The sequence below is a fragment of the Myiozetetes cayanensis genome, unplaced genomic scaffold (assembly GCF_022539395.1).
Source record: "Myiozetetes cayanensis isolate MyiCay16 unplaced genomic scaffold, myiCay2020 scf6-25, whole genome shotgun sequence".
In the NCBI taxonomy this organism is placed as follows: domain Eukaryota; kingdom Metazoa; phylum Chordata; class Aves; order Passeriformes; family Tyrannidae; genus Myiozetetes; species Myiozetetes cayanensis.
The window spans coordinates 55,302,392-55,329,764 of NW_026087853.1; the positions used below are offsets into that span (position 1 = coordinate 55,302,392).

General features: G+C 65.9%; 5 protein-coding genes across 7 annotated transcripts; 1 reads left to right on the forward strand and 4 right to left on the reverse strand.

Moving 5' to 3' along the window:
- Positions 1-36: 36 nt before the first annotated feature.
- Positions 37-4,572, reverse strand: APLNR (apelin receptor). Its single transcript, XM_050337259.1, has 2 exons — positions 4,509-4,572; positions 37-1,472 (listed from the first exon to the last, which is right to left on the reverse strand). The coding sequence occupies exon 2, from the start codon at positions 1,392-1,394 to the stop codon at positions 282-284; it is 1,113 nt and encodes a 370-aa protein (XP_050193216.1). The 5' UTR covers positions 1,395-1,472; positions 4,509-4,572; the 3' UTR covers positions 37-281.
- On the reverse strand, positions 1,479-12,915 carry TNKS1BP1 (tankyrase 1 binding protein 1). The gene is made up of 12 exons (XM_050337245.1): positions 12,793-12,915; positions 12,310-12,443; positions 11,667-11,793; positions 10,949-11,573; positions 10,180-10,252; positions 8,149-9,414; positions 5,892-7,855; positions 5,435-5,765; positions 5,219-5,348; positions 5,000-5,136; positions 4,686-4,852; positions 1,479-4,573 (listed from the first exon to the last, which is right to left on the reverse strand). The coding sequence occupies exons 3-12, from the start codon at positions 11,758-11,760 to the stop codon at positions 4,513-4,515; spliced, it is 4,848 nt and encodes a 1,615-aa protein (XP_050193202.1). The 5' UTR covers positions 11,761-11,793; positions 12,310-12,443; positions 12,793-12,915; the 3' UTR covers positions 1,479-4,512.
- Positions 12,916-13,726: 811 nt separating this feature from the next.
- On the reverse strand, positions 13,727-19,322 carry SSRP1 (structure specific recognition protein 1). The gene is made up of 16 exons (XM_050337249.1): positions 19,100-19,322; positions 18,783-18,968; positions 18,513-18,618; positions 17,834-18,024; positions 17,535-17,765; positions 17,341-17,444; positions 17,103-17,231; positions 16,708-16,929; positions 16,531-16,603; positions 16,000-16,138; positions 15,855-15,900; positions 15,244-15,367; positions 14,970-15,140; positions 14,694-14,785; positions 14,388-14,568; positions 13,727-14,158 (listed from the first exon to the last, which is right to left on the reverse strand). The coding sequence occupies exons 1-16, from the start codon at positions 19,151-19,153 to the stop codon at positions 14,090-14,092; spliced, it is 2,118 nt and encodes a 705-aa protein (XP_050193206.1). The 5' UTR covers positions 19,154-19,322; the 3' UTR covers positions 13,727-14,089.
- Positions 19,323-20,652: 1,330 nt separating this feature from the next.
- Positions 20,653-24,945, forward strand: P2RX3 (purinergic receptor P2X 3). 3 transcript variants are annotated; one of them, XM_050337254.1, is made up of 12 exons: positions 20,653-20,792; positions 21,501-21,636; positions 21,709-21,780; positions 21,859-21,925; positions 22,543-22,636; positions 22,729-22,806; positions 22,921-23,062; positions 23,631-23,761; positions 23,868-23,961; positions 24,038-24,103; positions 24,267-24,344; positions 24,522-24,945. In XM_050337254.1, the coding sequence occupies exons 1-12, from the start codon at positions 20,653-20,655 to the stop codon at positions 24,642-24,644; spliced, it is 1,221 nt and encodes a 406-aa protein (XP_050193211.1). In that variant the 3' UTR covers positions 24,645-24,945. The 3 variants fall into 3 exon arrangements, with proteins under 3 accessions (XP_050193211.1, XP_050193212.1, XP_050193213.1); XM_050337255.1 differs by having other exon boundaries at positions 23,679-23,761; XM_050337256.1 differs by lacking the exon at positions 20,653-20,792 and adding an exon at positions 20,868-20,938.
- A 294-nt stretch (positions 24,946-25,239) lies between these two features.
- On the reverse strand, positions 25,240-26,624 carry PRG2 (proteoglycan 2, pro eosinophil major basic protein). The gene is made up of 4 exons (XM_050336279.1): positions 26,284-26,624; positions 26,075-26,209; positions 25,585-25,696; positions 25,240-25,338 (listed from the first exon to the last, which is right to left on the reverse strand). Exons 1-4 carry the CDS (start codon positions 26,473-26,475, stop codon positions 25,280-25,282), a joined length of 498 nt encoding a protein of 165 aa, XP_050192236.1. The 5' UTR covers positions 26,476-26,624; the 3' UTR covers positions 25,240-25,279.
- Between the last annotated feature and the right edge of the window lie 749 nt (positions 26,625-27,373).

A 27,373-nucleotide genomic window follows, 5' to 3' on the forward strand; every position in this document is an offset into this window, starting at 1 on the left:
CAGCCCCCCCCGAGGGAACTGCGCACACACTGCTCCTTATTTAACCAAAACTCATTTATTTGACACAAAACACAAAAGGGTGCTGGGGGAGCCACCCCTACCCGAGCCCCCCAGGGGCTCCTCCTCGGCTCTGCCCAGCCCCTGCCCCAGTTTCCCCTTCCCGTGAGCAGGGCTTTCCAGAAGGGGGTCCCCAAAGCAAGCCAGGCTCTGGGGCAAGGTGGAGGTGGGGGGTCCCCCCAAGGAGACCAGCTCGGGGGGTGCCGGGGGGTGGCCGGGGAGGCTCAGGCAGGGAAGAGCGTCTCCTGGGTGGTGGGGTCCAGCTTGCCCCCTGGGCCGGGGCCCCCCTTGCCCCCGGGGGGGTGGCTGTGCCCTGAGGAGTAGCTGGCAGAGCGCTCGGGGCCGGGGCCGGGGGCCCGGCAGCACAGGAGGGTGGCGCAGGCATGGCGAAAGCGGGGGTCGAAGAAGGCATAGAGGAAGGGGTTGAGGCAGCTGTTGATGTAGGCGATGCCAGTGCAGTAGGGATGCAGGTTGTTGAGGAAGGTGTGCAGGGCGCAGGACCAGGGCAGCACCTGCAGGTCCATCAGCACATAGAGGGTCTTGACCAGGTGGAAGGGCAGCCAGCAGCCCCCAAAGGTGGCCACCAGCACGGTGATGATGGTGAGGAGGCGCTTGCGCTTGCGGAGCCCCTCGGCCCGCTCCCGGCGAAAGTGAGTGGCCACGGTGCGGGCGATGAAGAAGTAGCAGGTGAGCATGACGGCGAAGGGGGCCACGAACCCCACGGCGGTGGAGGAGAGCCCCAGCCCCACCTCCCAGGCGCCCTCCGACCCCAGGGCCTCCAGGTCCGAGTAGTCCATGTAGCAGGTGATCCTGGAGTCCTCGCTGAGGGCGGCCGCCCGCCGCAGCACCAGGGCCGGCAGGGCCAGCAGGGCTGCCAGCGACCACAGGGCCACGGTGGCCACCAGCCCACTGACCCGCAAGCGCAGCTTGGCAGTGGCCAGGGGCCGGACGATGGCCAGGTAGCGGTCGAAGCTCAGCCCTGTCAGGCAGAAGACGCTGGCGTACATGTTGACAAAGACCAGGTAACTGCTGACCTTGCAGGCGGCTGTGCCGAAGGGCCAGTGGTAGCCCAGCCAGGTGTAGGCGGCCCAGAGGGGCAGGGTGACCACGAAGGTGAGATCGGCAGCCGCCAGGTTGGCGATGAAGGTGTCGGCCGAGCGCCGGCGGTCGCAGCCGCCCTTGAAGATGGTCCAGAGGACCAGCCCGTTGCCGGCAGTGCCCAGCAGGAAGACCAGCAGGTAGATGGTGGGCAGCAGGGCCAGTGAGGGGCCCCACTCCGTGTACTCGCAGTACGTCTCGTTGTCACTGTAGGCGTAGGCGTCCGCAGCCTCCTCCATCCCGGCGCTCGGCTGGGCTCGGCTCAGCTCAGCTCAGCTCATCCCAGGCTCACCCACTCCTCCAGCCCCTGAGCCACCCTGTAAGTCCCACCGAGTTACCTCCCCTTCCTCTTCCCCGCCCTCCTCCTGGATGGGATGGACAGGACAGGGAAGGAGCAACGGATGGCTGGGGGGGAGTCCCCCGTGGGAAACTTCACAGCTCCCCCCACCTCCATCTGGCTCCTTCCTGGGGGGTTTTACCGAGCTCTCACCCACGTGTCAACACACCGACCCCCGAGATAACCCTGTTCCCTGCCACACCTGGGGGGTCTGGCCGCCCACCACGATGGGATTTGGAGCTGGGATCAGGGCAACAGTGCTGGGAGGGGCTCAGGGCTGGGGGGCTCAGGCCCGGGGGGGGCCTCAGAGTTCTGCCAGCATTTGGGGTTTCACCTCAGGGTGCCGCATTCGGCGCTGGGGTGACACACGTTGGGGTTGCATTTCACAAGAGCACTTGGTGGCAGGGGATCACACTGAGGGGGTTCACACTGGGTGGAGATGCACTGTGGGGGGGTGCATTTGGCATTTTGCATTTGGCACTCAGGAATCCCTATTTTGCTCCTGGGTTTGCTGCACTATGTGCACGCAGTGGTGGCTCCAGGGGATCCCCCACTGCTGGGGCCCCATTTTGAACAAAACATATCAGGGAGACTTTTTTAGGCGTTTACCAAAAATTCAGAGCAGGGGGTTGCTCTGGGACCACCCATGCTGCAAAAGGCCCATTTTAGGGCAGCAGTTGCCACAGGACCAGCTGCCATCAGAGCCCCCAGTGCATCCCAGCTCCACAGGTCAGTCACAGAGCTAGGCACAGCAGTGCCTTCAGCGTAGCCAAGAGAGAACAGATATCCCCCCAACCCACAGATAAATCCTGGGGGGAATGGGGTCAGGAGGGAGGCCCCCTGATGGTGGGGCTGTGAGCTGCAGTTGTTCCACTGGGACTGAACTCTCACAGTTCCAGCTTCGGGGAAAAGCACCAGAGAAGCCAGACTTTGCAGAATGAGGTCTGCCCTAGGGACACGCTCTGGAGTCTGGGCTGGAGCCTGGGCTGAGGGGGGGCTAAGCTGGGCTGAGGGTGGATTAAACACAGGACAGACTGTGGAAGGGGCAGGTTTAACACCTGAGTGCAGAGATGGAGGCTGGGGGGGGACACAGAACTCCTCAGAGTCACAGTGGGGCCCTTCTCCCAGCAAAGGGGTGTAAAGGAGAATTTGAGGGGGAACTTGGGGGGAAATTCAGTGATTGAAAGGGGGGAGCTCACAAGAGTCTCCAAAATGAGTGGTCTCAGGGGGGAAAGGGGCTGCTAAATGGGGGTGCCGGTTGGGGGGGCCCCAGAGGCAGGGACATGGCAGCCACTGAACCAGACACTGAGAGAGGGCCCACAGCGTCAGCAGGGAAAACAAGCCAGGGCCTAATCAGGCTGGAGATAAGGAATGAATCCATATCCAGTGCTGGGACAGCCAGCCTCAGGGCAGTGAGGAATTAAACCCAAAAGCTGCTCCAACTGGCAGCAGAACCCTGAGGGTGTTCAGTTCTGGTTAAAATGCCAAGTTTGAATAAAGAAGGGCTGGAACACCCCACTCCCCAGTGCAGACTAATTAATGCTAATTAACAAGGAAACCCCAGCGCTGCTAACGAGTCACACCTGGGACCACAGCAAGGCTGCCCAAGCTGCTCCTGCCATGACCAGAACCCCATTAGTGAGCAGCACCGTTACTGAGCAGTGTTATTAATGACTATTAATAACAATCCCAGCTACCTCTGCCCCATTGGATCACAACACATGCATCCATTTCCAGGCCCCACTCAGGCATCCCTCTGCAAAAGCTGGGGGACTGAGGGTCCAGGTCAGTCCCTCACTGACCTGGTTGCCCTCAGTGCCATCCTGGTGGTCCCAGAGCTGGGGAAGGAGTCCCCCTGGCTGGGTTTGTGGTGGCCACTGGCAGTGGATCAGTGGCCAGGGCTGGACTGATAACAAGCCCACAGGGCTGATAACAAACCCCGCTGTCTACAGCAGGGGGAGGGGAGGGGGCTGGGGGGGGCTCTGCAAAAGGAGCTGCTCTCCCTCTGTCCTGGGACCCTCATTTCCCTGACTCTGGCACCAGCATCTCTACTGGGAACAAGCCAGGTCATGGCACCACTGCTGGCTCTGAGGGGGACTGGGGTGGGAGCCCCCATGGGGGTGGGATGTGCAGCAAGGCCCCCACAGGCAGGAAGGGCAGCACTCGGCACTGCACAAGGAGGGCTCCGGCAGCTTCCTCCAAAGCCGCAGGAGTTACATCCGACCAGGGAAGCAACACCCCTCGGGCACGGCTCCTGTCCCTCTGTTCCCCCTTCCATGGGCTGTGCTGGGAACAGGCAGCCCCAGGGTGCACTGTGGGCACAGAGCTCCTCCTGCTGGCAGCCCCTGCACGGTGACCCCCATCCCACAGGGACCTCTGTGAGCCCCAGAGAAGAGCCAGGCCCTCCGGACTGACCAGCGAGGTTTTATTGTCTGTGGCAGCAGCACCACGAGCCGGACCCGCCGCCCTGTGTCTGGGGCGATACACGAGCAGGGGTGAGGGGAAGGGGGAGGTCGTGTCCACCCCCAGCCCCCGGGGGACCGAGGGGATGGGGTACAATGCGGGGCCAGGCAGGGGGAGGAGGTGCTGGGGGGAACGGGGACCCTGCGAGTTCGTACAAAGTGCATAGGTGTGTGTGTGTGTGTCCCCACGGGAGGGGACAGCCCTGGTCACTGGACAGCGGCCGTCGGCATCGGGGAGAGAGCCTGGAAGAGACACAGTGGGGAGGGGCTGAGGATCCGCAGGGATCCCCAGGGGTGACAGCACACCTCCCAGGGGTGACCCAGGCTGGGGGTCCTGAAGAAGGCAGGAGGGAGGGAGCTGCCCCCCCAGCAATACAGACTCCAGAGACACAGGGACATCTCCCACTGAGCCACCCCATCCATGGTGCCACAGACTGCCCTGCCTTCACATCCCTCTCCAGGCACCCAGGACGGACAGCCCTGCACACAGGGCACACGGCGAGGCCCTAGCCAGGGGGATCCGTGCCCAGCATCCCCCCAACTCCCACACTCACCCGCTCAAGGCTTCTTCCTCTTCAGCTTCAGCGCCTGCAGCCAGTGTGGGGGGGAGGCCTCGGATCTGGGGTGTTGGCACAGCATCAGCACCAGTCTCCCAGGACCAGCCTGGGGACCCAGACTGAACCTCCCCAGCCCCCCTTTCGCCCCCATGAGGGTCCTGGCCCTACACTCACCCTGACGATTTCTCTGGCTTGGGGGGCAGCGCTGGGGGTTTCCCACTCACACCAGGGATCTTACAGGACTTGGAGCGCTGCACGTGGGGGTCCTTGGAGGGGGTTCCCTTGCTGTCCCCTGATGATGTCCCCTCCTCGGCCGAGCGGTTGCGGCCCCTCAGCTTGGCCTGGGGGCAGAGTGTGAGCTCAGGGGGGCACACAGTGTTCTGCCCCCTAAATCCCCCCACTGCCTCCTCCCTGCTTCAGGCAGCCCCCACCCTGACTCAGCTTCCCCACCCCGGTTCACCCCCCTACCAGGGGTCTGGGGGTCCCACCTTGATGGCGGAAGCGCTGAGGCCGGGGAAGAGGGGCACCTTGACCCCCCTGCCCAAGGGGGAGCCACGCACCCGCCGGCTCCGGGGCTCCTCCGCTGCCTCCTCGTCGGAGGACACTGCTGGGGCTGGCCGGGGCTCTGTGGGGACAGGGACAGCACCACGGTGACACCTGTGCCAGGACAGACGCCCCGCTCCCCCCCCCGTCCCCTCTGAGCTCACCCGTGGAGTCGCAGAAGATCCAGCTGTCCCCCTCGGGGGCGGTGGGACGCAGGGCTGGTGCCCGGTGCCGGCGCTTGCGGCCCAGGCTGGCCTTGCTGCGGAACACGCTGCTGTCCAGGAGCTCCGTGTCCTGCCGAGCCCATGGGGCATGTCAGAGACGGCAGGGTGAGCCCCGGGACCCTTGGCAGGATTGGGAGCTGCCCCCTCCCCACTCACCTCCAGGAAAGGGAACTCCTGCCCCTGCTCCATGGGCTCCTTGGGCTGGGGGGTGCCCAGGGAGAGCCGCTCCTCCCCCCAGCCTGGGGGGCTCTCCCCATCTGGGTGGTCTGACGTGGGTTCCTCAGTCCCTGTGTCCACTGGGATCCCGCTGGCAGCCTCCTGCAGCAGAGAGAGGGCCCCGGGGCTCTGCAGGGCAGTGGCATGCTCTGGGAGGTCTCTCTCCTCCTCGGTGGGGCTCAGCAGCTCACCCTGGGAGGTCTGCAGAGCTGGAGGATCAGCTGGGGCATCACCCATCGGTGGGCTGGGGGCTGAAAGACGGAGGCTCCTGCTTGGGAGACAAGACCCCAGAGTTGCTCCAGCCCCAGATAATACAAGCCCTGCTCATGTCCCAAAACCCCTCTGTCCACCTCAGAGGAAGCTGCTACCTCCCTGCCACCACCAGTGCCCTCCTTACCTGTCCTCTGTGCCGGTGTCCCCTCCCAGGCTCCATTCCCCGGTGCTGCGGTCCCGGCTGCGGGCAGCACAGCGGGCACCAAAGGCACTCGCCCACTCCTGGTGCTTGGCCTCGGCATCCTGTGGCTCCACGCTCCAGCTCTCCAGGTCCTGACTCCAGCGGGCATCGCCCGTGTCCAGAGAGAGGTTCCTGTGCCAGCCTGCCAGGGACTGCAGGCCCCTGGACATGGCACTGTCTGAGGCTCTGGTGCTGCAGGGGTCTGGCACCCACTCTGTCCTAATGCCACCAAAGTGGTTGTGGCAGTCGCCTCCTCCAAGCTCTTCAGCCCAATCCCTGCTATCAGAGCTGTCATGCTCCTGCTGGTGGGCACTGCCCCAGGTGGGCTTCTGGGCTGGGGGATCAGGGCAGAGGGAGCCAGAAATATCTTCCTCACGGACCCCGACAAGCCCGGCCTGGCCGATGCTGCTCTCACTGGAACAGCTCAGCTGGCCCGGGATCAGCTCCTGCTCTTCCTCCATGGAGATCACAGAGCTGTGCTCCCCATCCCGGACTGCTCCACTGGGGCTGAACTCCCTGTCCTGGGCCTCCACATCCCTGGTGCTGGACCTGTCACCCCAGGCTGCTCCACTGGGGCTGAACTCCCCATGCCAAGTCTCCATGTCCCCAGTGCTGTGCCTATCATCCCAGGTTGCTCTGCTGGGAGTGAAACCACTGTCCTCGGTCTCCATGTTGCTGGTGCTGGATCTGTCATCCCAGGTTGCTCTGCTGGGAGTGAAACCACTGTCCTCGGTCTCCATGTTGCTGGTGCTGGATCTGTCACCCCAGGCTGCTCTGCTGGGGCCGAACTCTCCATCCTGGGTCTCCAGGTCCTCGCTGGTGCACTCGCTGGCTTCAGCCGGCCGGCTGGGGTGGAACTCTTGGTCCTGGCTCTCCGTGTCCCTGCTGCTGGATTTGTCATCCCAGGTCAGCCTGCTGGGGGTGAATTCCTGATCCTGGCTTTCCACGTCCCTGTATTCACCAGTCCAGGCCGGCCTCCTGGGGCTGAACTTCCTGTCCTGGCTTTCCATGTCCCTGATTTCACCAGTCCAGGCTGGTCGGCTGGGGCTGAACTCGCGGTCCTGGCTCTCCATGTCCTGGGTGCTGTACCTGTTATCCCAGGCCACTCCACTGGGGCTGAATTCCCGGTCCTCGGTCTCCACATTGCTGGTGCTGCACTCGCTGCCTTCAGCCAGCTGGCTGGGGCTGAACTCCCTGTCCTGGCTTTGTGTGTCCCTGTATTCCGCAGTCCAGGCTGGCCGGCTGGGACTGAACTCCCGGTCCTGGCTCTCCATGTCCCGGGTGCTGTACCTGCTGTCCCAGGCTGGCCGGCTGGGGCTGAGTTCTTTGTCTGGGCTCCCAGTGTCTCCAGTGCTGGATCTGCCAGCCCAGCCCAGCGTAAAATACTCATCCCTGCTTCCAGGGGTGCTGAATTTACTGGCCCAGTCCGGGGTGAGCTCCCTGTCCTTCATCTCTGTGTCCTCGGTGCCATACCTGCCCGCCCAGGTGGGCTGCCCAGAGTCGAGCTCTTCTGCGCTGCTGGCACAGCCCAGGCCATAGTCTGGGCCCCACTTGGCTGTGCTGCCACCGAAGTCTGGATCCCGCAGGCAGCTCTCCCCAGCACTGAGGGACTGGGACCAGTCGCTGCCTCCCAGTTTGGTGTCCCCCATCAGCTCCGTCCCTCTGTAGTCACTGCTCCAGCCCTCACGGGCAGCGCCGAAGCACCCATCCGGCCTGACCCCAGCACTGTTGCTGTGGGTGCTGTCCCAGCCGGATTTGGCCCTGAATTCCTGGTCCTGCTTGGTCTCAGCAGGCCAGTCTCTCTTCCTGGACACAGCCGGGCAGCTCCAGTCAAAGGTGCCAGCCTGGCGCGGGCGGCAAATGCCAAACTCACTGCACAGGTCCTTCCGCGACCAGCCCAGCAGGTCCTGGAGCAAAGGGGGAGAGGAGTGAGAAGGGTTAGAGGGGAGCACAGCCCTGGCTCCTGCAGCAGCAGAGTTGGGAAAATGGGGAGAAACACCCTGGGGTGCCCAGGGACATGGCACAGCGGGGCCCACCCCGAAGGGAGGCCAGACCCTGCCGCCTGCCCCTTACCACACGCTCCCACTTGGCCTCCATCCACCCACTCATCCCATCCTGTCCTGTCCCCTCCCATCCCACCACACAGTGATGGAGGAGCCCACTCCATACTAACCCCACAGAGCCCCCCGCACCCCCTCACCTCCGGTGGGCCATGCCCTGTGGTGTGGGCCCCAGGTGACGCCAGTAGCTCTGTCAGCCAGCCCGGGTCGGCATGGGGGTCAGGGCCCTGTGGGGGTCCTTCAGCCTGGCCTGGCCCCCCAGGGCCCTGCAGGTCTTTGGGGCTGTCACCTGCCCAGGCCAAGTCAGCCAGAGGGGCTGGATCTGGGGTGGCTGGATCTGGGGGCACTGGATCTGAGGGGGCAGCTGTGGTGGTGCTGGGCTGGGTGGGGGGCTCAGGCTCAGCTGGGTCCCAGCCAGGCTCCATCACACAAAGTGGGGACTGGGACCCAGGGGCGCCTCGCTCTGCCTCCCCTTCCTCCTCCTCCTCTGTCAAGCCCTCAGCCTCTCGCTGGGCTACAGGACCCCCTGGGCACGGGGCCCCCTCTGCCCCACGGCTGTCAGGCCCTTCAGACCCGCTGTCCTCCGGCAGGCTGGGGGCTGCAGCCTCCCCTTCCGACTCGCCGTCTTCAGAGAGCCCTGAGTCAGGCGTCTCTCGGATGGGGGAGCGGGGGGGGAAGGCCGGCAAGCGTATCCCCCGCGACGGGAACGTCCACTCAAAGGACTGGGAAAGACTCCAGCCGGACTCACTGCCCAGGGAGGGCTCAGACAGGGGTTCTCCAGGCCGGGGCAGGGCACTCAGTGAACCTCCCAGCTGCCCCAGGCCCTGCCCCGTGGGCGGGGACTGCAGCACCCCCTCTGAGGAGCGCCGGAGTCCCACATCCCGGGGAGGGGAGCTGAAATCGGGACCCTCGTGGGGCTGTGGGGACACTGCGGAGTCATTGGGTCCCTCTGGGGAGCCTGGGGGACAAGAAGCTTTGGCAAGGGGTGGGCTGGGGGGACCCAGGTACTCTGCAGCCGCCTCAGGAGAGCCAGGGGGGCAAGTGACTCGGGGGGGCAGTTCGGGAGTGCCAGGGGGGCTGGCAGTGTCAGGGGATCCCTCCCCAGGAGTGTGGGGGGAGCCAGGGGAGCGGGAGGTGCCGAGACGTGGTTTGGTGGCCGAGGGAGCACCTGGGGCCTGGATGGAGGGGGCAGGAGCCCCAGCTGGAGGCTGAGCGGGGGATTCAGGGGAGCCAGGGGGCAGTGTGGGGGAGTCGGGGGCCAGGAGCTCAGCAGGAGCATCAGGAGAGCCGGGCGCCGGGGCAGAGGGCTCGGCAGGCTGGAAGGGAGCTCCTGGGGCTGGGGTTGGGCAGGTGGGGGGCCTTGGGGAGCCTGGGGGTCCGAGGGCCCCCAGCTGGAGAGAGGAGAGCTGTGGAAAGAGCCAGTGGGAGGTCTTGTCACTCAAGAGACACCTCCAAGCATCATCCACCCCAAACCTCCAGAGGGTCCCTCCCTCCAGCCCCGCTCCCCTCCCTGCACCCGGGGCAGGAGGTGCGCATGCTGTGTGCCAGCACCAGGCTGCTCCTGCGTGACTCAGCCTGGGCGGCTCCTGGTGCCCCAGCCCCGCTCCCGGCCCGGCCCGCCACTGCCCCCGGAGCACCCAGACAGATGGAGAGGAAGAAATGAAGCAGAAGGAAGTCAGGACCCCCCAGCCCAGCCGCCTGCCTTGCCTGGGGGTGGCATCCCCCTGCCTAGCACCGGCAGAGTTCACCCTCATGCCGGGGTGACCCAGGGCCACTGCCCGGGCTGTCACCCGTGGTGTCACCGAGGCCTGGTGTCCCGGTCACCGCCCCGAGCAAGTGCAGTGGGGAGAGAGGGACTGGCAGGGAGCCCGAGGGGCCTGCCCTGCCACATACCTGCTGGGTCACCAAACCCCTGCTGGTGACTCACAGCTGCTCCCTGCCCACGCCTGGCACTGGTGCTGGCACATGCCACCCCTACATCCCTGGGCCCCATGCTGGGGGCCCGGCGCAGGGGGCACTGCACCCCCCCGGAAGGGGTGGCCAGCACCCCAAGGAGAAAGGAGAGACACGCACCCTGCAGAAAGGGAGCCCCGGAGGAGACAGGAGAGCCCCGAAGGAGAGAGCCCAGGAGCGGAGCCGCCACGGAGCCGGAGGGCGAGGCCAGCACTCACATCAGGAGGGGACGGTGGCCTCCGGTGTCCACGGGGGTCCCCAGCACAGCACGGCCCAGCTGGGGGGGAGCCGCTGCGGAGAGAAACAGGGAAAGAGAGTAAATCCCACTGTGTGCGTCAGGGCTCCTCTCCCCATATCCACTGACGCGCCCTTGCTCCAAACCACCCTCCATGGCCACAGGGGGCCAGGGTCAGGCCCTGCCATGGCTGCACGCCGGGCCCCTGGCTCGGGCTGCCAGGGGAGGGAGGAGAAACACTCCCAGCCCCTTTTCTGGAAAGTTTTCAGTCCTTTGGGAGTGAGTTTCTCACACTCTGGTTCAGAGCAGCCCCCGCCCAGCTCTCCCTGAGGTGCCCAAGCTCTCAGGAGCACAGCCAAGCCCTGGCTACAGCCCAGGACATCCCGGGGCTGGGAGTCCCGCTGATCTGCCCACTCCTTGTGCCTTGGCATGGCCCAGCAGGGAAAAAATAGTGAGGCTGGGAAAACAAGAGTGTTTCCCGGGGGAGCAACCCCCTGCCCAATGGCTGGCTTGGAGCCCACCCACAGGGCTGCAGGCAGCTCCTGGTCCAGGACAGCCCGTCCTGCAGTTGGCACCGGCTGCCATGGCCTTCCCACGGAGGCAGCTCGAGGCGCTGCGGCTCAGGAGGAACCCGGGCCCTGTGCCGGCGACCAGACCTCAGCTCCGTTACATTCCCAGCCCAGGATGGCTCGGAGCAATGTCCCATGTTCCCACGTTCCCACTCCCCCTGGGGCTCATCTCTGGCCCCTCACCTCGTCTCAGCCATGGAGTGTCCATCATCCTCCATTCCCAGCTCGCCCGCCGCAAGTCGGGGTGTGTGGGGGGCTTCACCAGGGGGTTCTCCATCCACCTCCCCGCTGGGACGCTTCCGGAAAGCAGTGAAGGTCTTGGAGCCGAAGCGGGAGGAGGGGTCGGGACAGAAGGGCGAGAGCCAGGCCCTGTCTGGGCTGCCCGGACCCTCCCTGCTGTCCATCTTGGCCAGGATCTCCTCCACAGTGGTGCCTGGGAAGCGCTCCGGCCTGGCGGCCACCGGCACCGGCGTCACCTTGAAAGGTGTGGGGCCCTTGCGCGAGGGGGTCAGTGGGGTGGGGGGCGTCTCCTCCTCAGCAGCTGCCACTGGGGGCGACGGGAGCCCCTTCCCGTTGGGGGTCTCAGGTGACCTGACAGTGAAGGAGGGGCGGCGGAGGGGCCCCCCCGTGCCACCCCCGCTGTAGGGCTGCGGCCCAGCCAGGCGGTTCATCTTCTCGGCCGAGGGCAGCTCGGGCCGGGGGTGCCGCGGGCCCGGCATGGGGGGAGGCACCGCGGGCTTGGTGGGCACAGCCGGCTTGGGCAGCACGCGGGGCTTGGGCCGCACCGGTGGCTTGGGGCGCGCAGTGCCTGCGGAGAGCCAGGGAGGGGGATGGGGTCAGGTGGGGCAGGGTGGCCCCCCAGGCAGAGAACAACAGCAAACCTCCCGCCCGTGGCACTGACCTTTGTCGGGGCTGCCGGCCAGACCGGCCCCCCCAGTGCCAGCAGGGGTGGCGCAGGGCACGGCAGGGCGCAGGGGCTGCGGCTGGGAGGCCATGGCGACGTGGGGGGCACGGCAAGGGGTCAGCCCCTGGGGAGAGAGGAAGGAAAGGAGGAGTGCTTTGGAGATCACCCCCTGCACGGGGAGATCCAGTGGCAGGCCGGGGGTGCCCAACCGCCGCCCTCCAGCCCTGTGCCAAGCCCCATCCAGTGGTGCCAAACCGCGGTCACGCCACGGTAACACCCTTGGTACACTGGCCTTGGCTCACCTGAGCCAGCCTGGCACGGGCAGCGCCCCAGACACCGTCCCGATCCCCCACCACCGTAACCACATGGAGCCCCTGCGACACTCTGGGCGCCGTGTGGCCGCTTCCTTACCTGCCTGACCCTGCGCTAACCTGTCCCAACACACACGTGTCACCCCCACCGACCTCTGCCAACCCCCGATGGCCGATCCAGCTCCCAGTTTGCCTCAATCCCTCTCCTCAGATCCCCGCCCTGGCCACCCGCCGCCCCCCCCGGGCCCCCGGCAGCCCCGGAGGCACCGCCCGACCCCCCGAGAATTGCCCCCCAGCCCCATCACCGGGGCCGCGGGTGCCCTGCTCACCTTCCCCACATCAGCCTCATGTCCGGGGCGGGCCGGGACACACGTGGGGGCGCAGGGCGGGCGGGGAGGGGGGATTACCGTCCCCACGGGTCTCACGCTGCCGCCGCCGCCGCCTCTCCCGTGACTCACCGGGGCTGCGGGGACAGGAAAAACCCGCTCGGTGCCTCCTCCCGGCCCTGCCCTCCCTCCCTCCCCTCCCCGCCTCACTCCCTCCTGACCCCGCCGGGGTCCAACCCCCACCCCCAGACCCCCTCCCTTCGCCTTCCACGGGGAAACGGCCGCCACAACGCACATCTGGAAACGATCGGGCCCGTTTCCCAGCCCGGGATGGCGGCGGGGCCCCGGGATGCGGGCCCGGCTCCGCCGGGGTCCTCCACCAGCGCGGCCTATGCCCGTTGCCACGGCAACGAAGCCTCCGCTCGAGTCGCCGAGCAGGCCACGACCGCGGCCTAGCGCCATCCCCATGACAACGAAGCCCCTCACCCAATTCAGGGGTCCCGCGCCCGTGGCGCTCGCCGGGGCCGAAGCCGCGGGGTCCCCCGGCGGGCGCCAGGGGCCCGGGGTGATCCCGGTCCCCCGCAGCCCCATCCCGGCAGATCGACCCCCTCTCACCCTCCGCCGCCGCTGCTAATGCATATTCATGAGCGCCACCACTGGCCACGCCCCCAACGACAGAGGGGGCGGGGCACAGCGGCGCCGCGTGGCGGGCGGATCATAGAGAGGAGCGGCCAGAGAGTCCTTCAAAATGGAGCTGGGGGGACACCCCAGAGACCTCCAGGAACCCCCGAATGACCCTCAGGGCGCGGGGACGGGCAGCCAGGACCCTCTAGACACCCCATGGACCCCCCTCCCGCTATAAATTATCCCATTCCGCGGGTCCTCCAACAGTGAGGCCTGCGGCTGGAGTGGCAGCAATGAGCACTGAGGTGGGGGTTGCCATGACAACAGCACCCCACAACTCCACTTGGGGGTCCGGGGTCCGTTGTCCCCGCCGGGAACCCGCGGCTTTGGCCCCCGGTGGGCACAAGGGACCAGGGGGTCTCCTGCTTCCCTGCAGCACCATCCCAGTGGTGCCAGTAAAGGCTGTGGAAAGGCGGGGAACAGGCAGGCACGGGGGTCCCCGAGGGGCTGGTTCCAGACCGGGAACTGGCCGCAATCAAACACCGGAGGGGAAAAGGGACTTAATCGGATCAACCCATTCATGAGGGAGATGGAAAAACCCCCAAATGGCATCAGGATTGAGCGAGGGGCCGTAATTAGGAGTCCTGATGGCTGAGCAGGGGCTGGGGGCCGCTAATGGAGGGTGGGGAGAGAGTGAGGTCAGCCCTGGAAGCGGTTCAAGGAGGGGAACAAGCTCCTGGATGGCTGCGGGAAAGAAGGAGGGATGGGGGGAACGGGCCCCGCACCCACACAGACGCCCTCGACAGGGTTTTTTTATTCAATCCAAGTTGCCATGTGAACGGACTCAAAATACAAAAAAAAACACCACCAAAAAAACCAACGAGTGAAGGAAAGAAAAGGAAAGAAACCTAAGTGTTTAAAAAAAATAAATTGATGAGGAACAGGAGTGAGGGGGTGCTGAGGAACCTCCACCACCTCCTGCCACCATGGGGTTTCGCACCCCCAGCCAGGCACGGGGGGTTGGGGGGGATGAGGGCCCCCTGACTCTGTTCCCGGGGGAGAGTCATCTGGAGCCCGGGACCCCGGTCCCTGCCACGGGGCCGGCCCGCCCCGTCCTCTTGCCGACTTGGGAACCAGCCTGGAGCCAGCCGGGATGGGGCTAATCCGAGCCAGATGCCGAGTCCTCCGAGCTGGGGGGTGGGCTGGCAGCCCCCTCCTCCTCCGAGTCCTGCGGGCAGGGCACATGGAGATCAGCGGGGCACAGGGAGGGAAGGGCAGAAATCCCCACTCCACCCTCTTTTCTGTGCCCCCACACTGGGGACAGGGTAATGGTAGTGACTTGAGGACACCCCCAAGGGATGTGACTGTGTACTGCAGACATGAGGTAGGAGAGGGGCCCAACTCCTGCAGAGACCCCAGAAAAGAAGGGCTGGGAACCCCCAACCAGGACCCTCTACCTCCTTCTTGCTCTCTGCAGAGGAGCTCTCGTCACTGGACACAAACTCCTTGCTCTTGAAGCTGTCGCTCATGCTCTTGGACGGGGACTTGGAGGATGAGGACTTGGAGGTGGCACCTTTCTTGTCCCCTTTCCCCTTCATCTGCTTCTCCTGCTTCTTCTTCTTCTTCTTTGACCTCTCCCTGTGCCGTGTGGGGAGAGAAGCGGTGTCACCTGGCTGGCAGACCCCCAGCTCTGGCGAGGCACAGGGCAATAGCCTGATCGGGGGGGGGCCAAGCCCTGCCAGCCCTGGGCCCAGCACACTCACCCCCTGTGGCTGTCGGCCTTGCTGCCCACACTATACTCCTTCATGGCCTTCTCATAGTCCCGTCTGGCATCTTCCGCCTTCCGATCCCACTCCTGCAGCCATAGAGCAGAGTCAGCAGGGCCCTCCCTCCTCCTCCACCACCCCCAGCACCCACTCACCCTTCCCCTTCCCAACTCCTCCCAGAAGCAAGGAAGGGTCCCCCACATCCAGCCTCCCCTCCCAGACCAGGCCCAGCTCTGCCACTCAGGGGAGCAGCCCAGTCCTCCCATCCCTCACCTCCTTCTTGTCCTTGGACATGGTCTTCCAGAGCTCCCCAGCCTTCTTGAACAGGTCGGTGATGCTGATGCCAGGGTGGTCCGACTTGATCTTCTCCCGGTTGGCATTCAGCCAGAGCATGTACGCCGACATTGGCCGCTTGGGAGCGTTGGGGTCCTTCCCCTTCTTGCTCTGGGAGGTCGAGAACACCCGTGGAGCCCCAGCACACCCGTCACCCACCACCCCAGGGCCCCGCTCGCCTCTGCAGCCCCCCAGTAGTGCAGCAGCCCCTCACCTCCTGCTGCTTCTTGCGGGGCTTGCGGTCCTTGACGATCTTGGCCTTCTTGGCAGGTTTCTTGTCGTCGCGGTCGCTGTCGCCGTTGCCGCTGGAGGAACTGGCTGAGGCATTGCTGTCAAACCTGCGCGGAAGGCACTGGCCTCAGCACCCAGCAGGCAGCCAGACCTGCCCCCAGAGGCTTCCCGAGCCGGAGCTGGCGTGTGCTCCTCTTAACAGCCCTCAGGGGAACCGCCTTCCACGAACACGGCTCACCATTTTCCGCTTCCTGGACACTGGGGGCTCAGCTCCCAGCCCCCCCCACTCCCACCACACTGCTGCAGGGACCACATCCCCACCCACCCTCAACCCAGCTCATGGCTTTAGCCCTCCTCCTGCCATTCTCTTTCCTGGCCAGAGCAGCCAAGGCCTCCCCAGGAGCCCCTGATTCCTTCTGCAACTGCCTCACACTGCCTAATGGTGTTACAACAGAGCGAGCCCACAACTGTCTCTGCTGCCTGACATTCCCAGATCCAGGGCTATACAAGGTGATCCCAGCCGTGCTGGGAGCATCCCCCAACAGCACCTTCCTAAGGCCCTTCTGGACAGAGCCCTGCCCAGCCTCTACTCACTCTTCAGCCACATCATCATCCTCTTCTCCAGGGTTGAAGGACTCATCTGGAGAGAGCAAGGGATCAGCATGTCAGATAATCATGGGAGAATGGAGCTGGAGCACCACACCAGCCCCACACAGTCCCCTGCAGCGCCAGCCCTCACCTGTTTCCTCCCCGGATCCATCGCTGCTGTCGTTGGCATTCTCCTCCCGGATCTTGCCCTCCTCCTTCATCCTCTCTAAGTAGGCGTCGTGCTGGTCCTCATCAGAGTCGGCATATTCATCGTAGCTCTGCTTCATTCCCTGTGGAGAGGCGGGATGAGAGCTGCTCCCTGAGCACCCCCTGCACACCCCCCACTCTGAAACACAGCCCCTGGCATGGCCCTGGGCACGCACAGGGTGGAGGATGGACACAGACATGTCCCCTCCTTCCCCACCGTCAGGGCCCCGGAGAGAGGGGCAGAGCAGTTATGTGGGTTACGGGGGCCCTCGCACACCACACTGGGGTTAACCAGGTTAGTCAAGGACCACCACGGCCATGCACAGGAAACCTGCACCAGGAGGAGGAGGAGAGAGAGGAAGGGGTATCGCACGGACCTTTTTCCTCTACAAGGGCAAGGAGAGAAAAGAAAGGTGAAAAAAGGAGGGAAAAGCAGACGGATTTCGGGAGAAGGCAGGTCCCGCACAGCAGGTACCTCCTTCAGCCCCCGGTTCTTGATGTTCAGCTTCTTGGCATTGACAAAGTCGAAGAGCTTCCCATACTCCTCCCTGCAGGAGAGCTGTTGGTCAGGTCTGGGGTGCCAGGGAGCCCCAGTGGGCACGGCCAGGCCAGCCCCAGAGCCCACAGCCCAGAGCCCACAGCCCAGAGCCACCTCTCGATGCTGCTGAAGGTGTACTGCGTGCCCTGCTTGGTCTCGATCTCGAAGTCGAAGGAGCGGGTGGTGGTGGTGCCGCGGGCGAAGTTGACGAAGGAGATCTCATCGAAGCGGATGTGCACGGGCGGCTTGTGCACGTAGATGAAGCCCCTCTCCAGCGGGTACAGCAGCCCTGAGCTGGCCTTGTAGGAGCAGGTGATGCACTGGGCTCCGGAGTGTCTGTGGGGCAAACATGGCTGTCCAGCACCCGCGGGGACAAATGGTCTCCCTGCGCCCACCCTTGCAGCTGAAGGACCAGTAGCCCTGCTTCCTGGCACAAACCACAGAGAGCCCCTTCCCCCCAGCCATGGGAATAAGAGGGAAAGAGAGGGACTGGGCCTGCAGCCACTCACCCCTGGAAGTTTCCAGGCACAGTGATCTTGCGGTTCACCAGTGCCTTCATCACCCGGCTGACCATCTCGTAGAGAGACCCCGACATGTTCTTGGTGAGCCGCCCCTCAAAGCGCTTCTCCACCTCCTCCCTGCACAGCCAGGAGGGCAGAGGTGAGAACGAGACGCCAGGGGCTTGGTACCTCCCTTGGGGTCTGGGTTGGGGGGCCTGGGAAGTGGCCTGGCAGCAGGGCAGCTCACTCATTCATGTTGAGTGTCAGGGAGATGTCCTCATCCTTGGAGAATAGCAGGATGAGGAAGTGGTATCGGGTCTGACCTTGCTTTATCGGGGGGTCCAGGCTAATCTGGAAAGAGAAAGGGAGGCGAGGACGTGAATCCCCCTGACCCACCCCTCACCCCGCTTCCTGTGGGAGGGCTGACCCCTTCCCGCTCACCACAAAGAACATCTGGCGCTGGTCCTTGTGCGGGAGCAGGAAGAGGCGCAGCACGGTGGTGTAGGGGATCTTGTAGTCGAAGGTCTTGCCGTGTAGGTGCAGGAAGGTAGGGTAGATGCGGATGTCGTAGCGCCCGCGTGGCGTCAGGCACTGCAGCTCCCGGAAGATGCAGATGGCGTCGCCGGTGGCCTGGATCACGTCTGCCTTGGACAGCACGTTCTGGGCGAAGGCCTGCGAGGGACAGGATCACAAAGGCGCCCTCGCTGTCACCCTGACCCACCCCCGGCAGCCCCACGCACCTCCACGGGGTCCACGCCATCCTCCTGGGTGGGCGGCACGTAGAACCGGACCTCCATGAGCGAGACCTCTGCGTCGTCGTTCTGGTGGAACTCCAGTGTCACCTCGTTCTTGCCCGTGGTGCACTGGGACACGTTGCTGAGGGGGATCTCAAACACGGGCTGCTCCCCGATGTCGAAGGACAGCAGCTGCCCTGCGGGGGCCATCGTGGCCGGGTCACAGCTGCGCCCCACGGGGCAGGTTCTACCCACCCTCTCCCAAAACCAAGCAGTGCCTCTGCTCTCCCCACCATGTTCCCGCCCTCCCAGGTCTCCAGGCTTTCTCCCTTCTGGCTGCAAGCCTGGAAACTGGCATTGATCAGAAATAAGTAAGAAACTGTCTGTCCCCATGTCCTCCAGCTCAGAGCAGGGAGGACATCCACCAGCTCTCTTGGTTCCTTTGGGAACTGGCAGCTGTGCCAGGTGCTCACAGCTTCCATGCTGAGTACTGTCTGCACAACGTTCCCCTGGGATTTGGGACCCACAGGTACCTTCTACTCTCTTGAGATGGCAAATGTCCTTGCAGCCCCCAAGGCAGCTGCTCCCAAGATGATGCCAGGAGCGGCAGGGCCAGCCACAGTGGTGGGAACAACCCACCCCACAGCCTCGGGGCTGCCCCCAGCACGGCAGTGCCAGGACTCACCTCCAAACCTCACTGTGCCCCAGTTCCAGCCCTTCACACACAGATCCTTCTCCGCCAGCTCCAGGCAATAGTGGGCCTTGAAGAAATCCGAGAGCTTGTCAAACTCCTGGGCAGGGCAAGAGGGAGGAAACATCCATCAGGAACCACCACATGCCAGCAGGCTCTGCCCAGAGGCCCCCCAGGGACACAGGGGAAGAGAGCTGCCCCGGGGCTTGCAGGGAGCACGGCTGGATCCGGGACAGGGCCAAGGCAGTGGGGAGGGGGACTCACCGACTCCCGGAACCCATCATACTTGTAGACGTGGCCGTTCTTCGTGAGCAGCTTAAGGCCGTGCCCCAGCGCCACGCGCCGCCACACGCCCTCGGCCAGCTCTGAGGCCTGGATGTTGTCCACCTTGCCCGTCTTGCTGTTCTTGAAGATGACGCCCTGCCGGCTCAGCCGCAGCCGCCCATCATTCTGCGGGACAGCCGGGCCTGAGGGGGGCACGGGAGGGATCCCAGCCCCTCCATCACAGCTCCTCACCACACAGCGCCCGCTCCCTCCTCCCACCCATCAGGTTCGTCCCCACGCACCCCTCCCCGGCTCACCATGGAGCCCTTCACCTCCTGGTAGATCTCATTGAACTCCAGCGTGTCGGCCATGGTGGCTGCGAGGCTGCTGGGGCACGGGAGGGGACGAGGACGAGCGCACAGAGGGGATCAGCGGCCCCCCCAGCCCGGCATGCCCGGGGCAGCAGCACGGGCGTCAGTCAGAGCGGCTGCGTGGTGAGGGGGGTAGATCGGGTGAACCGGGCCGTCGAGGGGCCCCTTGCCCTCCCCAGCTACCCCAAAACCAACCCTGTGCCCCGCAAACGTTCCCCACGCCCGCCCCGACGCTGCCTCTCGGGGTGGCACATTATTCATTCACGGGAGCGACCTGGACACCCCCGGCCCCTCACACTCCTTCCCCAGATGTTCCACCCCCTGTGCCCCCCGGCCACCTCTGTGTCGCCCTGCCACCCTCCGTGTGTCCTCGCAGTTCGTGGGTCCCTCCCGCCGCCCGCCCTCCTCTTCACCGGAGTGACCTCCCCGCACCCCAAATCCCTCCGGGGCCTAAGCTCGCACACGTCTCCCCGGACATCCCCCCGACCCCAGGTCTGTCCCCCGCCCTCCTCCCGGGCCCCATCCCCGGCCCCAGGCCCGTCCCGCCCCGCCGGTGCCCCCCCGGTCCCGGTGCCCCCGGGCCCCCCCGCACCGCCGCCGCCTTTCCCGCCTGCGCAGCGCGAACCGCGCGGGACCACCGCCCCCGGAACTCGAGAGGTACTTCCGCCATGGAGCCGCGCCCACCGCGCTGGCGCCCCCTGGCGGCAGGGAGGACACGGGCAGCCGACGGACCCCGCCCACAGAGGCGGCGGGGGCGGGGCCAGAGCGGCCACTCCCCGCCCGCCGCTCTGCCCCGCCCATCATCATCGAGACCCCCATTGGCCAGCGCCGGGCGAGACCCGTGACGTCACCGCGGGGGACCCCTCCCCAAACCAGGGGCGCCCCAAAGTGGGGGGACCGGACCCCCATAGCGGACACCCCCGAAACCCGAGGGCCGCACGCACGGCGCACCGCCCTGCGCGCCCCTCGCACGGGGGTCTGTGGTCTCCCCCCTTAAATCGGGCACCTCCAGAGTGGGGGGCCCCACACCCCCTCCGTGCACCCCAACGCGGGTTGGGGTCCCGGAGGTCCGGAGGAGGAACCCCAGAATAGGGGAACCCCAAAAGGCAGGGATCCCCGGGCGGGTCCCCGCCTGCCACCCCTCTCCATCTCCCCACGAATCGGGGGCGACCCCTCCCGCCCCCGGGCTGTGCCCCCGCCCCTGGCCCCCGCCCTGCCCCCGCCTCCTCCCGCCCGCCCGCACCGCCTCGGCTGCCCGCACCCCTGCGGGCTGCTGCCCACACCCTGCCGGTGCCCGCGTCCTGCTGGTACTCCTGCCCGTAACCCCGCCCGCACCCCTGCCCGCATCCCTGCCTGCACCAGCACCCTGCCCTGCCCGCATCCCTCCTCACTGCCCGCACCGCTGCCCTGCCCTGCCCTTCCCGCATCACCCTCTGCTCCTGCCTTGCCCTGCCCGCACTCCTGCCTTGCCCTGCCCGCACCCCCGCCGCCGGCCGCCCATGTCCCCCCCGGGCCCCCGCACCCGCTGGGTGAGCGACTTCTTCTCGTACGAGACCACCAAGTCGGTGGTGGTGAAGAGCTGGGTGGTGGGCGCTGTCAACCGCGGCGTGCAGCTCCTCATCCTCGCCTACTTCGTCGGGTGAGCCCCCGCCCGGCGCCTCCGGGACATCCCCCGGGACACAGCCCGGAACCCACGCCCCCGGGACTCCTTTTCCCGAGATTTCCCCCCCTCCTCAGTACCCCCTTCCCGGCACCGCGGGGTGTGACACCCACGTGCTGCTGCAGGTGACACCCGGGGGTGACAAGGGCTATGGGGTGAGGAGGTGGCCAGGCCGAGAGCGGTGGGTGAGAGGGCGGAGGAGGGACGGCAGAGAGGGTGACAAGTATGCTAGTGCCGGGAATTCAGGTGTGCCGCTGGGGTGACACAAGGGGGACAGCCGGGAGAGTGTGCTAGTGGGGCGACACCGTGGTGACAGCCGGGACAGTGTGCCGGCGCGGGTGACAGGAGGGTGGCAGCGCGAGTGACATGATGGGGACAGCGAGCAGAGGGTGTCGGTGCCGGTGACACAAGGAGGGCAGCCAGGAACAGCACCTCGGGCGGGCGACGGGGAAGGGGACAGTTCGGGTGACACCGAGGGGCAGAGCAGCAGCGGGGGGTGACAGAGGGGGGGTCCCTGTCCCCGGCTGCTCCTGGGGGGGGGTGACACAGCGGCCACCGGAGGGGGGTGACAAGCAGCAGTTACCGCTGGCGCTGGCAGCTCCGGGGGGTCCTGGGTGTCGGAGGCGCGTGCCGGGGGGTGCCCGGGGGTGGCTGTCCGCCAGCGTCACCCGCCGTGTGCCGTCCCAGCTGGGTGTTCCTCCACGAGAAAGCATACCAGGTGCGGGACACCGCCGTCGAGTCCTCCGTGGTCACCAAGGTGAAGGGCGTGGGGCGCTACGCGGGGCAGGTGCTGGACACGGCCGACTACGTCACCCCCCCTCAGGTGAGCGCGAGGGGCCGCCGAGGGGCGCGGGCCACGCCCTGGCGCGGGTCAGGTGACGGCGGCGTCCCTCAGGGCACCTCGGTGTTCGTGGTGGTCACCAAGCAGATCCGGACCGAGGACCAGGCGCAGGGCGTGTGCCCGGAGGTGCGGGGCGGGCGGGGAGGGTTCGGGGGGGACCCCCTCGACGAGCCCGCCCCATGCCCACTGACCGCCGCCCCTCAGAGCGAAGCCGCGTTCCGCTGCTCGGCCGACCGGGACTGCCGCGGGCTGAGCCCGGCCACGAGCAACGGTGAGGGACCCCTGGGGGCGCCGAGGACGGGAACGGGCACGGCTGAGGGGCGGAACGGATCGCGGGGGGCCGGGGACTGCGTTTGGGTACGAGCAATGGTAAAGGACCCCCGTGAGAGCTGAGTGGGGAAAAGGCGGGCTGAGGATGAGTACGAGCAACGGTGAGGGCGGGAACAGGGGGCTGAGGGGGGCCAGGGTGGGGCCGGAGAATGATCCCCACCACGGGCAGTGGTGAGGGACCCTCAGGGAGCTGAGGGAGCCAGGGGCTAAGTCTGGGTACAAGCAATGCTGAGGGACCCCGTGAGGGCCAGTGAGGGACCCTTGTGAGAGCTGAGGCGGGAACGGCGGACTGAGTCTGCATACAAGCCACGATAAGGGGCTGTGGCAGGAACTGGGGGCTGTGGGTGCCAGGATGCTGATGAGGGAACTGGGAGTCTGGAGGAACAAAAGATTCAGGGTCCCAGGGGTGCTGACAGGGATCTGGGTTCCCAGAGGTGCTTCTGGGAGTACTGACACGAATCCGGTGTCTCAGGGGTGCTGACATGGGTCCAGGGGTCCTAGGGTTGGTGGCGGGGGTCAGGGGGTCACAGGGGTGCTGATGTGGGTCTGGGGTCCCAGGGATGTTGACAGGGCGCTGTGTCCCCTACAACACGACCCTGAGCACCTGCGAGATCCAGGGCTGGTGCCCTCCTGAGGTGGACACCGTTGACGTGTGAGTGGAGCCAGGGGGACACGAGGAGACACAGGGAGGAGAGGGGGCTGTGCCCCGCCACCATGTCCTCAGGGTCACCCCTTTTCCCCCAGCCCCATCATGCTGGAGGCCGAGAACTTCACCCTCCTTATCAAGAACAGCATCCGCTTCCCACTCTTTGGCTTTGAGAAGTGAGTGGCACTGGAGGGGGGAACAGGGGACGGGGGCGACGTGGCAACAGAGGGACACAGGACATGGAGACACAGGGATGGGCACATCCTCCTGTGTCCCCCTCGTGTCCCCAGGACCAACCTGCCACCCCCTGGCAGTGGGGTGGAGCTGGGCCGGTGCCGCTTCCACCCGCAGCTGCAGCCCCTGTGCCCCATCCTGCGCCTGGGGGACGTGGCACGCCTGGCCGGGCAGGACTTCCCTGCACTGGCCGCCACCGTGAGCAGGGGCAGGGGGGGCACAGGGGGCATGGGGGGGAACAGGAGGAGTGTGGGGGCGTGGGGGCACAGGTAGGCGGGATGTGAGGGCATGGGGACATGGGACCTGGTGGCACAAAGACACAGGACGTGGGGATGCAGGGATGTGGGATGTGGGGATGTGAGACACGGGATGGGGGGAATATGGGATGGGGGGATACATGGACATGGGGACACAGGGAAGCATGACATGGGGACACAGGATGCAAGGATGTGGGGTGTTGGGAACAGGACATGGGGATACAGGAGCACAGGACATGTAAGTGATGTGGGAATTGGCGATGTGGTGATGGGGTTCAGAGGGGTATGGGGACACAGGCCCATGGTGTGGACGCCTGGGGTTTGGGATGTGGGATGTGGTGACATGGGGTGTATAGGCACAAGAATATGAGACCTGGGGGACTCGGGGATGTGGGTACATGGGACACGGAGCATGAGGCCATGGGAATGTGGGGCTGTGAGGCCGTGGAAACAAGAAGCTGTGGGAACAGAGGTCTGTGTGCCATGTGGCTGATGTGGGGCCGGGGCAGGGGGGAGTGCTGGGGATCAAGATCGGGTGGGTGTGTGACCTGGACCAGGCCTGGGAGCGCTGCCTGCCCCACTACTCCTTCACCCGCCTGGACAGCCTGGCCCGGACTCCTGCCCCCGGCTACAACTTCAGGTACGGCCGTGCCACCACCGAGACACTCACGGTACAGGGGTGTGCACTGCCTGGCATGGCCCCCTGTGCCCCTGTCCCTGTGTCCTCGTGTCCCCACACCCCGCAGGCATGCCAGGTACTACCGCTGGCCTGACGGCTCCGAGCGCCGCACCCTCACCAAAGCCTTCGGCATCCGCTTCGATGTCCTGGTGTACGGCAGTGTACGTGTGGGGCCGGGGGCTCGCAGGTCGGTGGCAGTGTTGGGGGCTTCCACCGACAGGGGCTCTGCACCCCCAGGCTGGGAAGTTCAGCCTTGTCCCCACCCTCATCAACATGGTGGCAGCTTTCACCTCCATCGGTGTGGTGAGTTGTGGTTGTTCTCAGCCCTGGCCTGGTGGCACCTCCCGTAGCCATGGGAACACAGCACAACCCCAGGGCGACAGCGGACTGGCTCTGTGGGGGACTGAGGGGGATCAGGGGGTGCCCTGTAGTGCAGGGCCCCCCACCCCAACGACGCTGCCCCCAGGGCACGGTGCTGTGCGACATCATCCTGCTCAACTTCCTGAAGGGCGCCGAGCACTACAAGGCCCGCAAGTTTGAGGAGGTCAGACGTGGGGCTGGGGTGCCATGGGGATGGGGCCATCGCCGGGGGGCTCGATTGGCCCTACCTGGGGCTCTGTAGGGCTGGCTAGTGGGGGACGTGTGGGCAGCGCCCCTGAGCCCCCCAGCTGCCCTGGCTGTGGGGCAGTGACTAACACAGTACCCGGCCCCCACCCCACAGGTGCCAGAGGCTGGTGTGCCCGCCACCCCCGCCACCCCCACAGCGTGCCCCCCAGGGGTGCTGGGGGGCTGCAGCCGGGACAAGCAGTCCACCGACTCGGGCACCTTCTCCCTTGGCCTCTAGCCCTGGTGCCATGGGGCAGCCCCCCACCTGCCCCCCATTGAGGGGAAGCCCACGGCTGGGTGAGGGGCTTGCCGGGACCCCCATTGGGCTCCCACTGCCCACCCAGTCTCCACACTGAGCCCCATCCACATGCCACTGTCCCCAGTGCCCACCCTGCATGCCCAGTCCCAATCCCAGTGTCCCCTGTGCCCTGTCCCTTTTCTCCATGGTGCCCCCGTGTGCCCTCCTCTGGCACCTCCCTGCTCCCCGCTGGCCCCATGCCGGGGGGCTGCACCCCCTTACAATAAACCCATGGCTCGCAGCACCCACCCATGTCCAGCCTTGGTTATGGGAGCCTGACAGGCAGGGTTGGGGTGCAGGAGCAGAGGGGGGGGGGCAGAGTGCTACCCCTGGGCAGGGGACCCTGTCCCCCCCCCATTGCCCACCCAGGGGCCATGCAGGAAACAAGGGACACCCGCAAAAACCCCCTTACCCCCTGGCTGCTCCCAGCACCCATCCAGGCTCCCTGACCCCTCCCCAAACACCAGGTGAGTGCTGACACCAAGGCTTTATTGAACTCCGAGAGAGAGGGCGCAGCGCCCCATGTGGGGGTCGGTGGCAGGGCGGGCAGGGGAGGGCCCGGGGGGCTGAGATCCTCATATCTCACAGATGAAGGGCAGCCGCCTCCTGCAGTTCACGCTCATCCAGCGTCCATCTAGGGAGAGAGGGGGGGTCGGCCTGGCACCCACCAGCATCCCCATCCACAGGGACCCCCTCAGCCCCAGGGATCACCCACTGACCCCTTAATGCAAGCCCCCCCCAGTGACAAGACCCCCAGTCACTCCACACTAGACCCCAGCGCACCAGTGTCACTCCCCAGCCCGAGGTGCCCCAGCACCCTCCCCTCCAACCCCACCACCGGCAGGGGGTTCCCTGCAGCCCCCCTGGAGCCCCCACTGACTGTTGGAGCAGAGGCTGGTGCAGAAGCGGTGGCCAGGCAGGGGGTGCCCAGGCACCCACTGGCTGTAGTCCCAGCGGCTCCGGTCGGTCCAGTGGCAGCTCGGTCTCGGGAACTGCCAGGTAGAAGGGCACATGGACCCCCAGCACCGGGCACGGGGTGCGCGGGGGTGTGGAGGGCAGGCTGGGCACCCAGGGTGGGTGCTGGGGAAGATAGGATGGCAATGGGACTCCCAGGTTTGGCAGTGGGGTATGCAGGATAGGCACCGGGGATGATGGAATGGGAATGGAACATCCCAGAGCACTAGGGGTACTGGGACAGGGCTGGAGCACCCAGAGTGGGTACCAGGGACACTGGGATGGGGCTGGGGCTTTCATGGTGGGCACTGAGGACACTGGGAATGGGGCTGGGACACCCAGGGTGGGCAGTGGGGACACTGAGATGGGGCAGGGTGCCCCAAGGCTGGGGTGGTGGGCATGGTGGGGGTCCTTACGGCGGGCTGGCTGACGGCACCGATCCAGACCAGGGCTGCGTTGCTGAGCCGGTGCACCATGCGCAGCAGGAAAGAATTGATGCTGGCACTGTGGATCGAGGCCAATCTCCCACGGTATCGGCAGGCACAGTATCTCTGCAGGAACATGGCTGTTACAGGGGGGACCAGAGCCCCCACTCTGACCCCCCACCCAACCTACCCCGTCCCACCTGTGCTTGCTGGAAGGTCCGGCAGAAGGGGACCATGATGTAGGTGGGGGTTCTGGTGCCCGGCATGCTTGGGACACTGAGTGTCTTTGTGTTGCTGGCCCCCATATCTTCCTCAGGCACCGCCAGCCCCACCACCTCCTCGATCTCCCCTGCCACAGGGCTGGCAGGGCCTAGGGACACCAGCAGTGTCATCCTGGGGTCGGATTTGTCCCCAGGATGTCTTCACAGGCAGGTGGGGGTGTAGGGGCACTCACCGGAGCAGCTGGGGGCACAGTGCCCAGCAGGGCCAGGGCAAGCAGCAGGTAGGGCCACATGGTGAAGGGACACGCAGGGACACTGGGGACACCACTAGCACCCTTGGGAGATATCACAGCCCTGTCACCTTCGGCCACCCTGGGGACACCCCCACGGCCCTCCTGCCACCCCCAGCATCATCCCATCCTCCCCACATCTCCTGTGCCATCCCCAGCCTTCCTTTGACACCCACAGTGTCACTCGGTCTTCCCTATGTCCCCTCTGAAACCCTCTACCATCCCCAGTGCTACCCCATGCCTCATTCCCTCTGTCACGCCCAGCATCACCCCCACAGATCCCAGCCCTCCTGTGCCCACCATTTCACCACTTCCTCACTTCCAACCCCATGGTCGCCCCATCCCCTGGGCACCCTGTGCCACTCAGTCCCCCATCATGTCCCCTGGCACCCCAGAGACCCCCCTGCCAGCCTCCAGGACCTCCAGCCCTGGCAGCCGAGGACTGAGTGCTACCCAATATCCCCATCCACACTCCTCACCTGTGTCCTGGGGAGCTCTGCCCTCTGCCACCCTTATATTGGTGACAGGGACACGTGTCCCCAACCACAGCCTTGTGACACTCCCAACCACCAACTGCTGGGGACATGGTGGGGGGGGATACGTGGGTGACACCCCTGGGGAGGTTCTGCCCACACCCCGTCCGGCCAGTGCTCAGGGTGTGCTTGGTCCAGGGAAGGGGGTGCAGGGGGCTCAGGGAGGGTGCTGAAGGAGTTTGGGGTGTAGAGGCTCAGCACAGAGACTCTGGGAATTTGGGGTACAGGGGCACAGGGATGGGGGCT

Excerpts from the sequence above, each read along its gene's own strand:
- APLNR (XM_050337259.1), bottom strand. The coding sequence starts at position 1,394 with ATGGAGGAGGCTGCGGACGCCTACGCCTACAGTGACAACGAGACGTAC.
- TNKS1BP1 (XM_050337245.1), bottom strand. The coding sequence starts at position 11,760 with ATGGCCTCCCAGCCGCAGCCCCTGCGCCCTGCCGTGCCCTGCGCCACC. Across the intron at positions 5,349-5,434 it reads AGGAGTTCCCTTTCCTGGAG|GACACGGAGCTCCTGGACAG; the intron begins GTGAGTGGGGAG and ends TGGGCTCGGCAG. Across the intron at positions 4,853-4,999 it reads TCAGCGCTTCCGCCATCAAG|GCCAAGCTGAGGGGCCGCAA; the intron begins GTGGGACCCCCA and ends CTCTGCCCCCAG.
- SSRP1 (XM_050337249.1), bottom strand. The coding sequence starts at position 19,153 with ATGGCCGACACGCTGGAGTTCAATGAGATCTACCAGGAGGTGAAGGGC. Across the intron at positions 16,930-17,102 it reads GTGCCTGGAAACTTCCAGGG|ACACTCCGGAGCCCAGTGCA; the intron begins GTGAGTGGCTGC and ends TTTGCCCCACAG. Across the intron at positions 15,141-15,243 it reads CCCGCAAGAAGCAGCAGGAG|AGCAAGAAGGGGAAGGACCC; the intron begins GTGAGGGGCTGC and ends TCGACCTCCCAG.
- P2RX3 (XM_050337254.1), top strand. The coding sequence starts at position 20,653 with ATGTCCCCCCCGGGCCCCCGCACCCGCTGGGTGAGCGACTTCTTCTCG. Across the intron at positions 23,962-24,037 it reads ATGTCCTGGTGTACGGCAGT|GCTGGGAAGTTCAGCCTTGT; the intron begins GTACGTGTGGGG and ends CTGCACCCCCAG. Across the intron at positions 24,104-24,266 it reads CTTTCACCTCCATCGGTGTG|GGCACGGTGCTGTGCGACAT; the intron begins GTGAGTTGTGGT and ends CGCTGCCCCCAG.
- PRG2 (XM_050336279.1), bottom strand. The coding sequence starts at position 26,475 with ATGACACTGCTGGTGTCCCTAGGCCCTGCCAGCCCTGTGGCAGGGGAG. Across the intron at positions 25,697-26,074 it reads GTGCCGTCAGCCAGCCCGCC|TTCCCGAGACCGAGCTGCCA; the intron begins GTAAGGACCCCC and ends TCTACCTGGCAG. Across the intron at positions 25,339-25,584 it reads CACCAGCCTCTGCTCCAACA|ATGGACGCTGGATGAGCGTG; the intron begins GTCAGTGGGGGC and ends CTCTCTCCCTAG.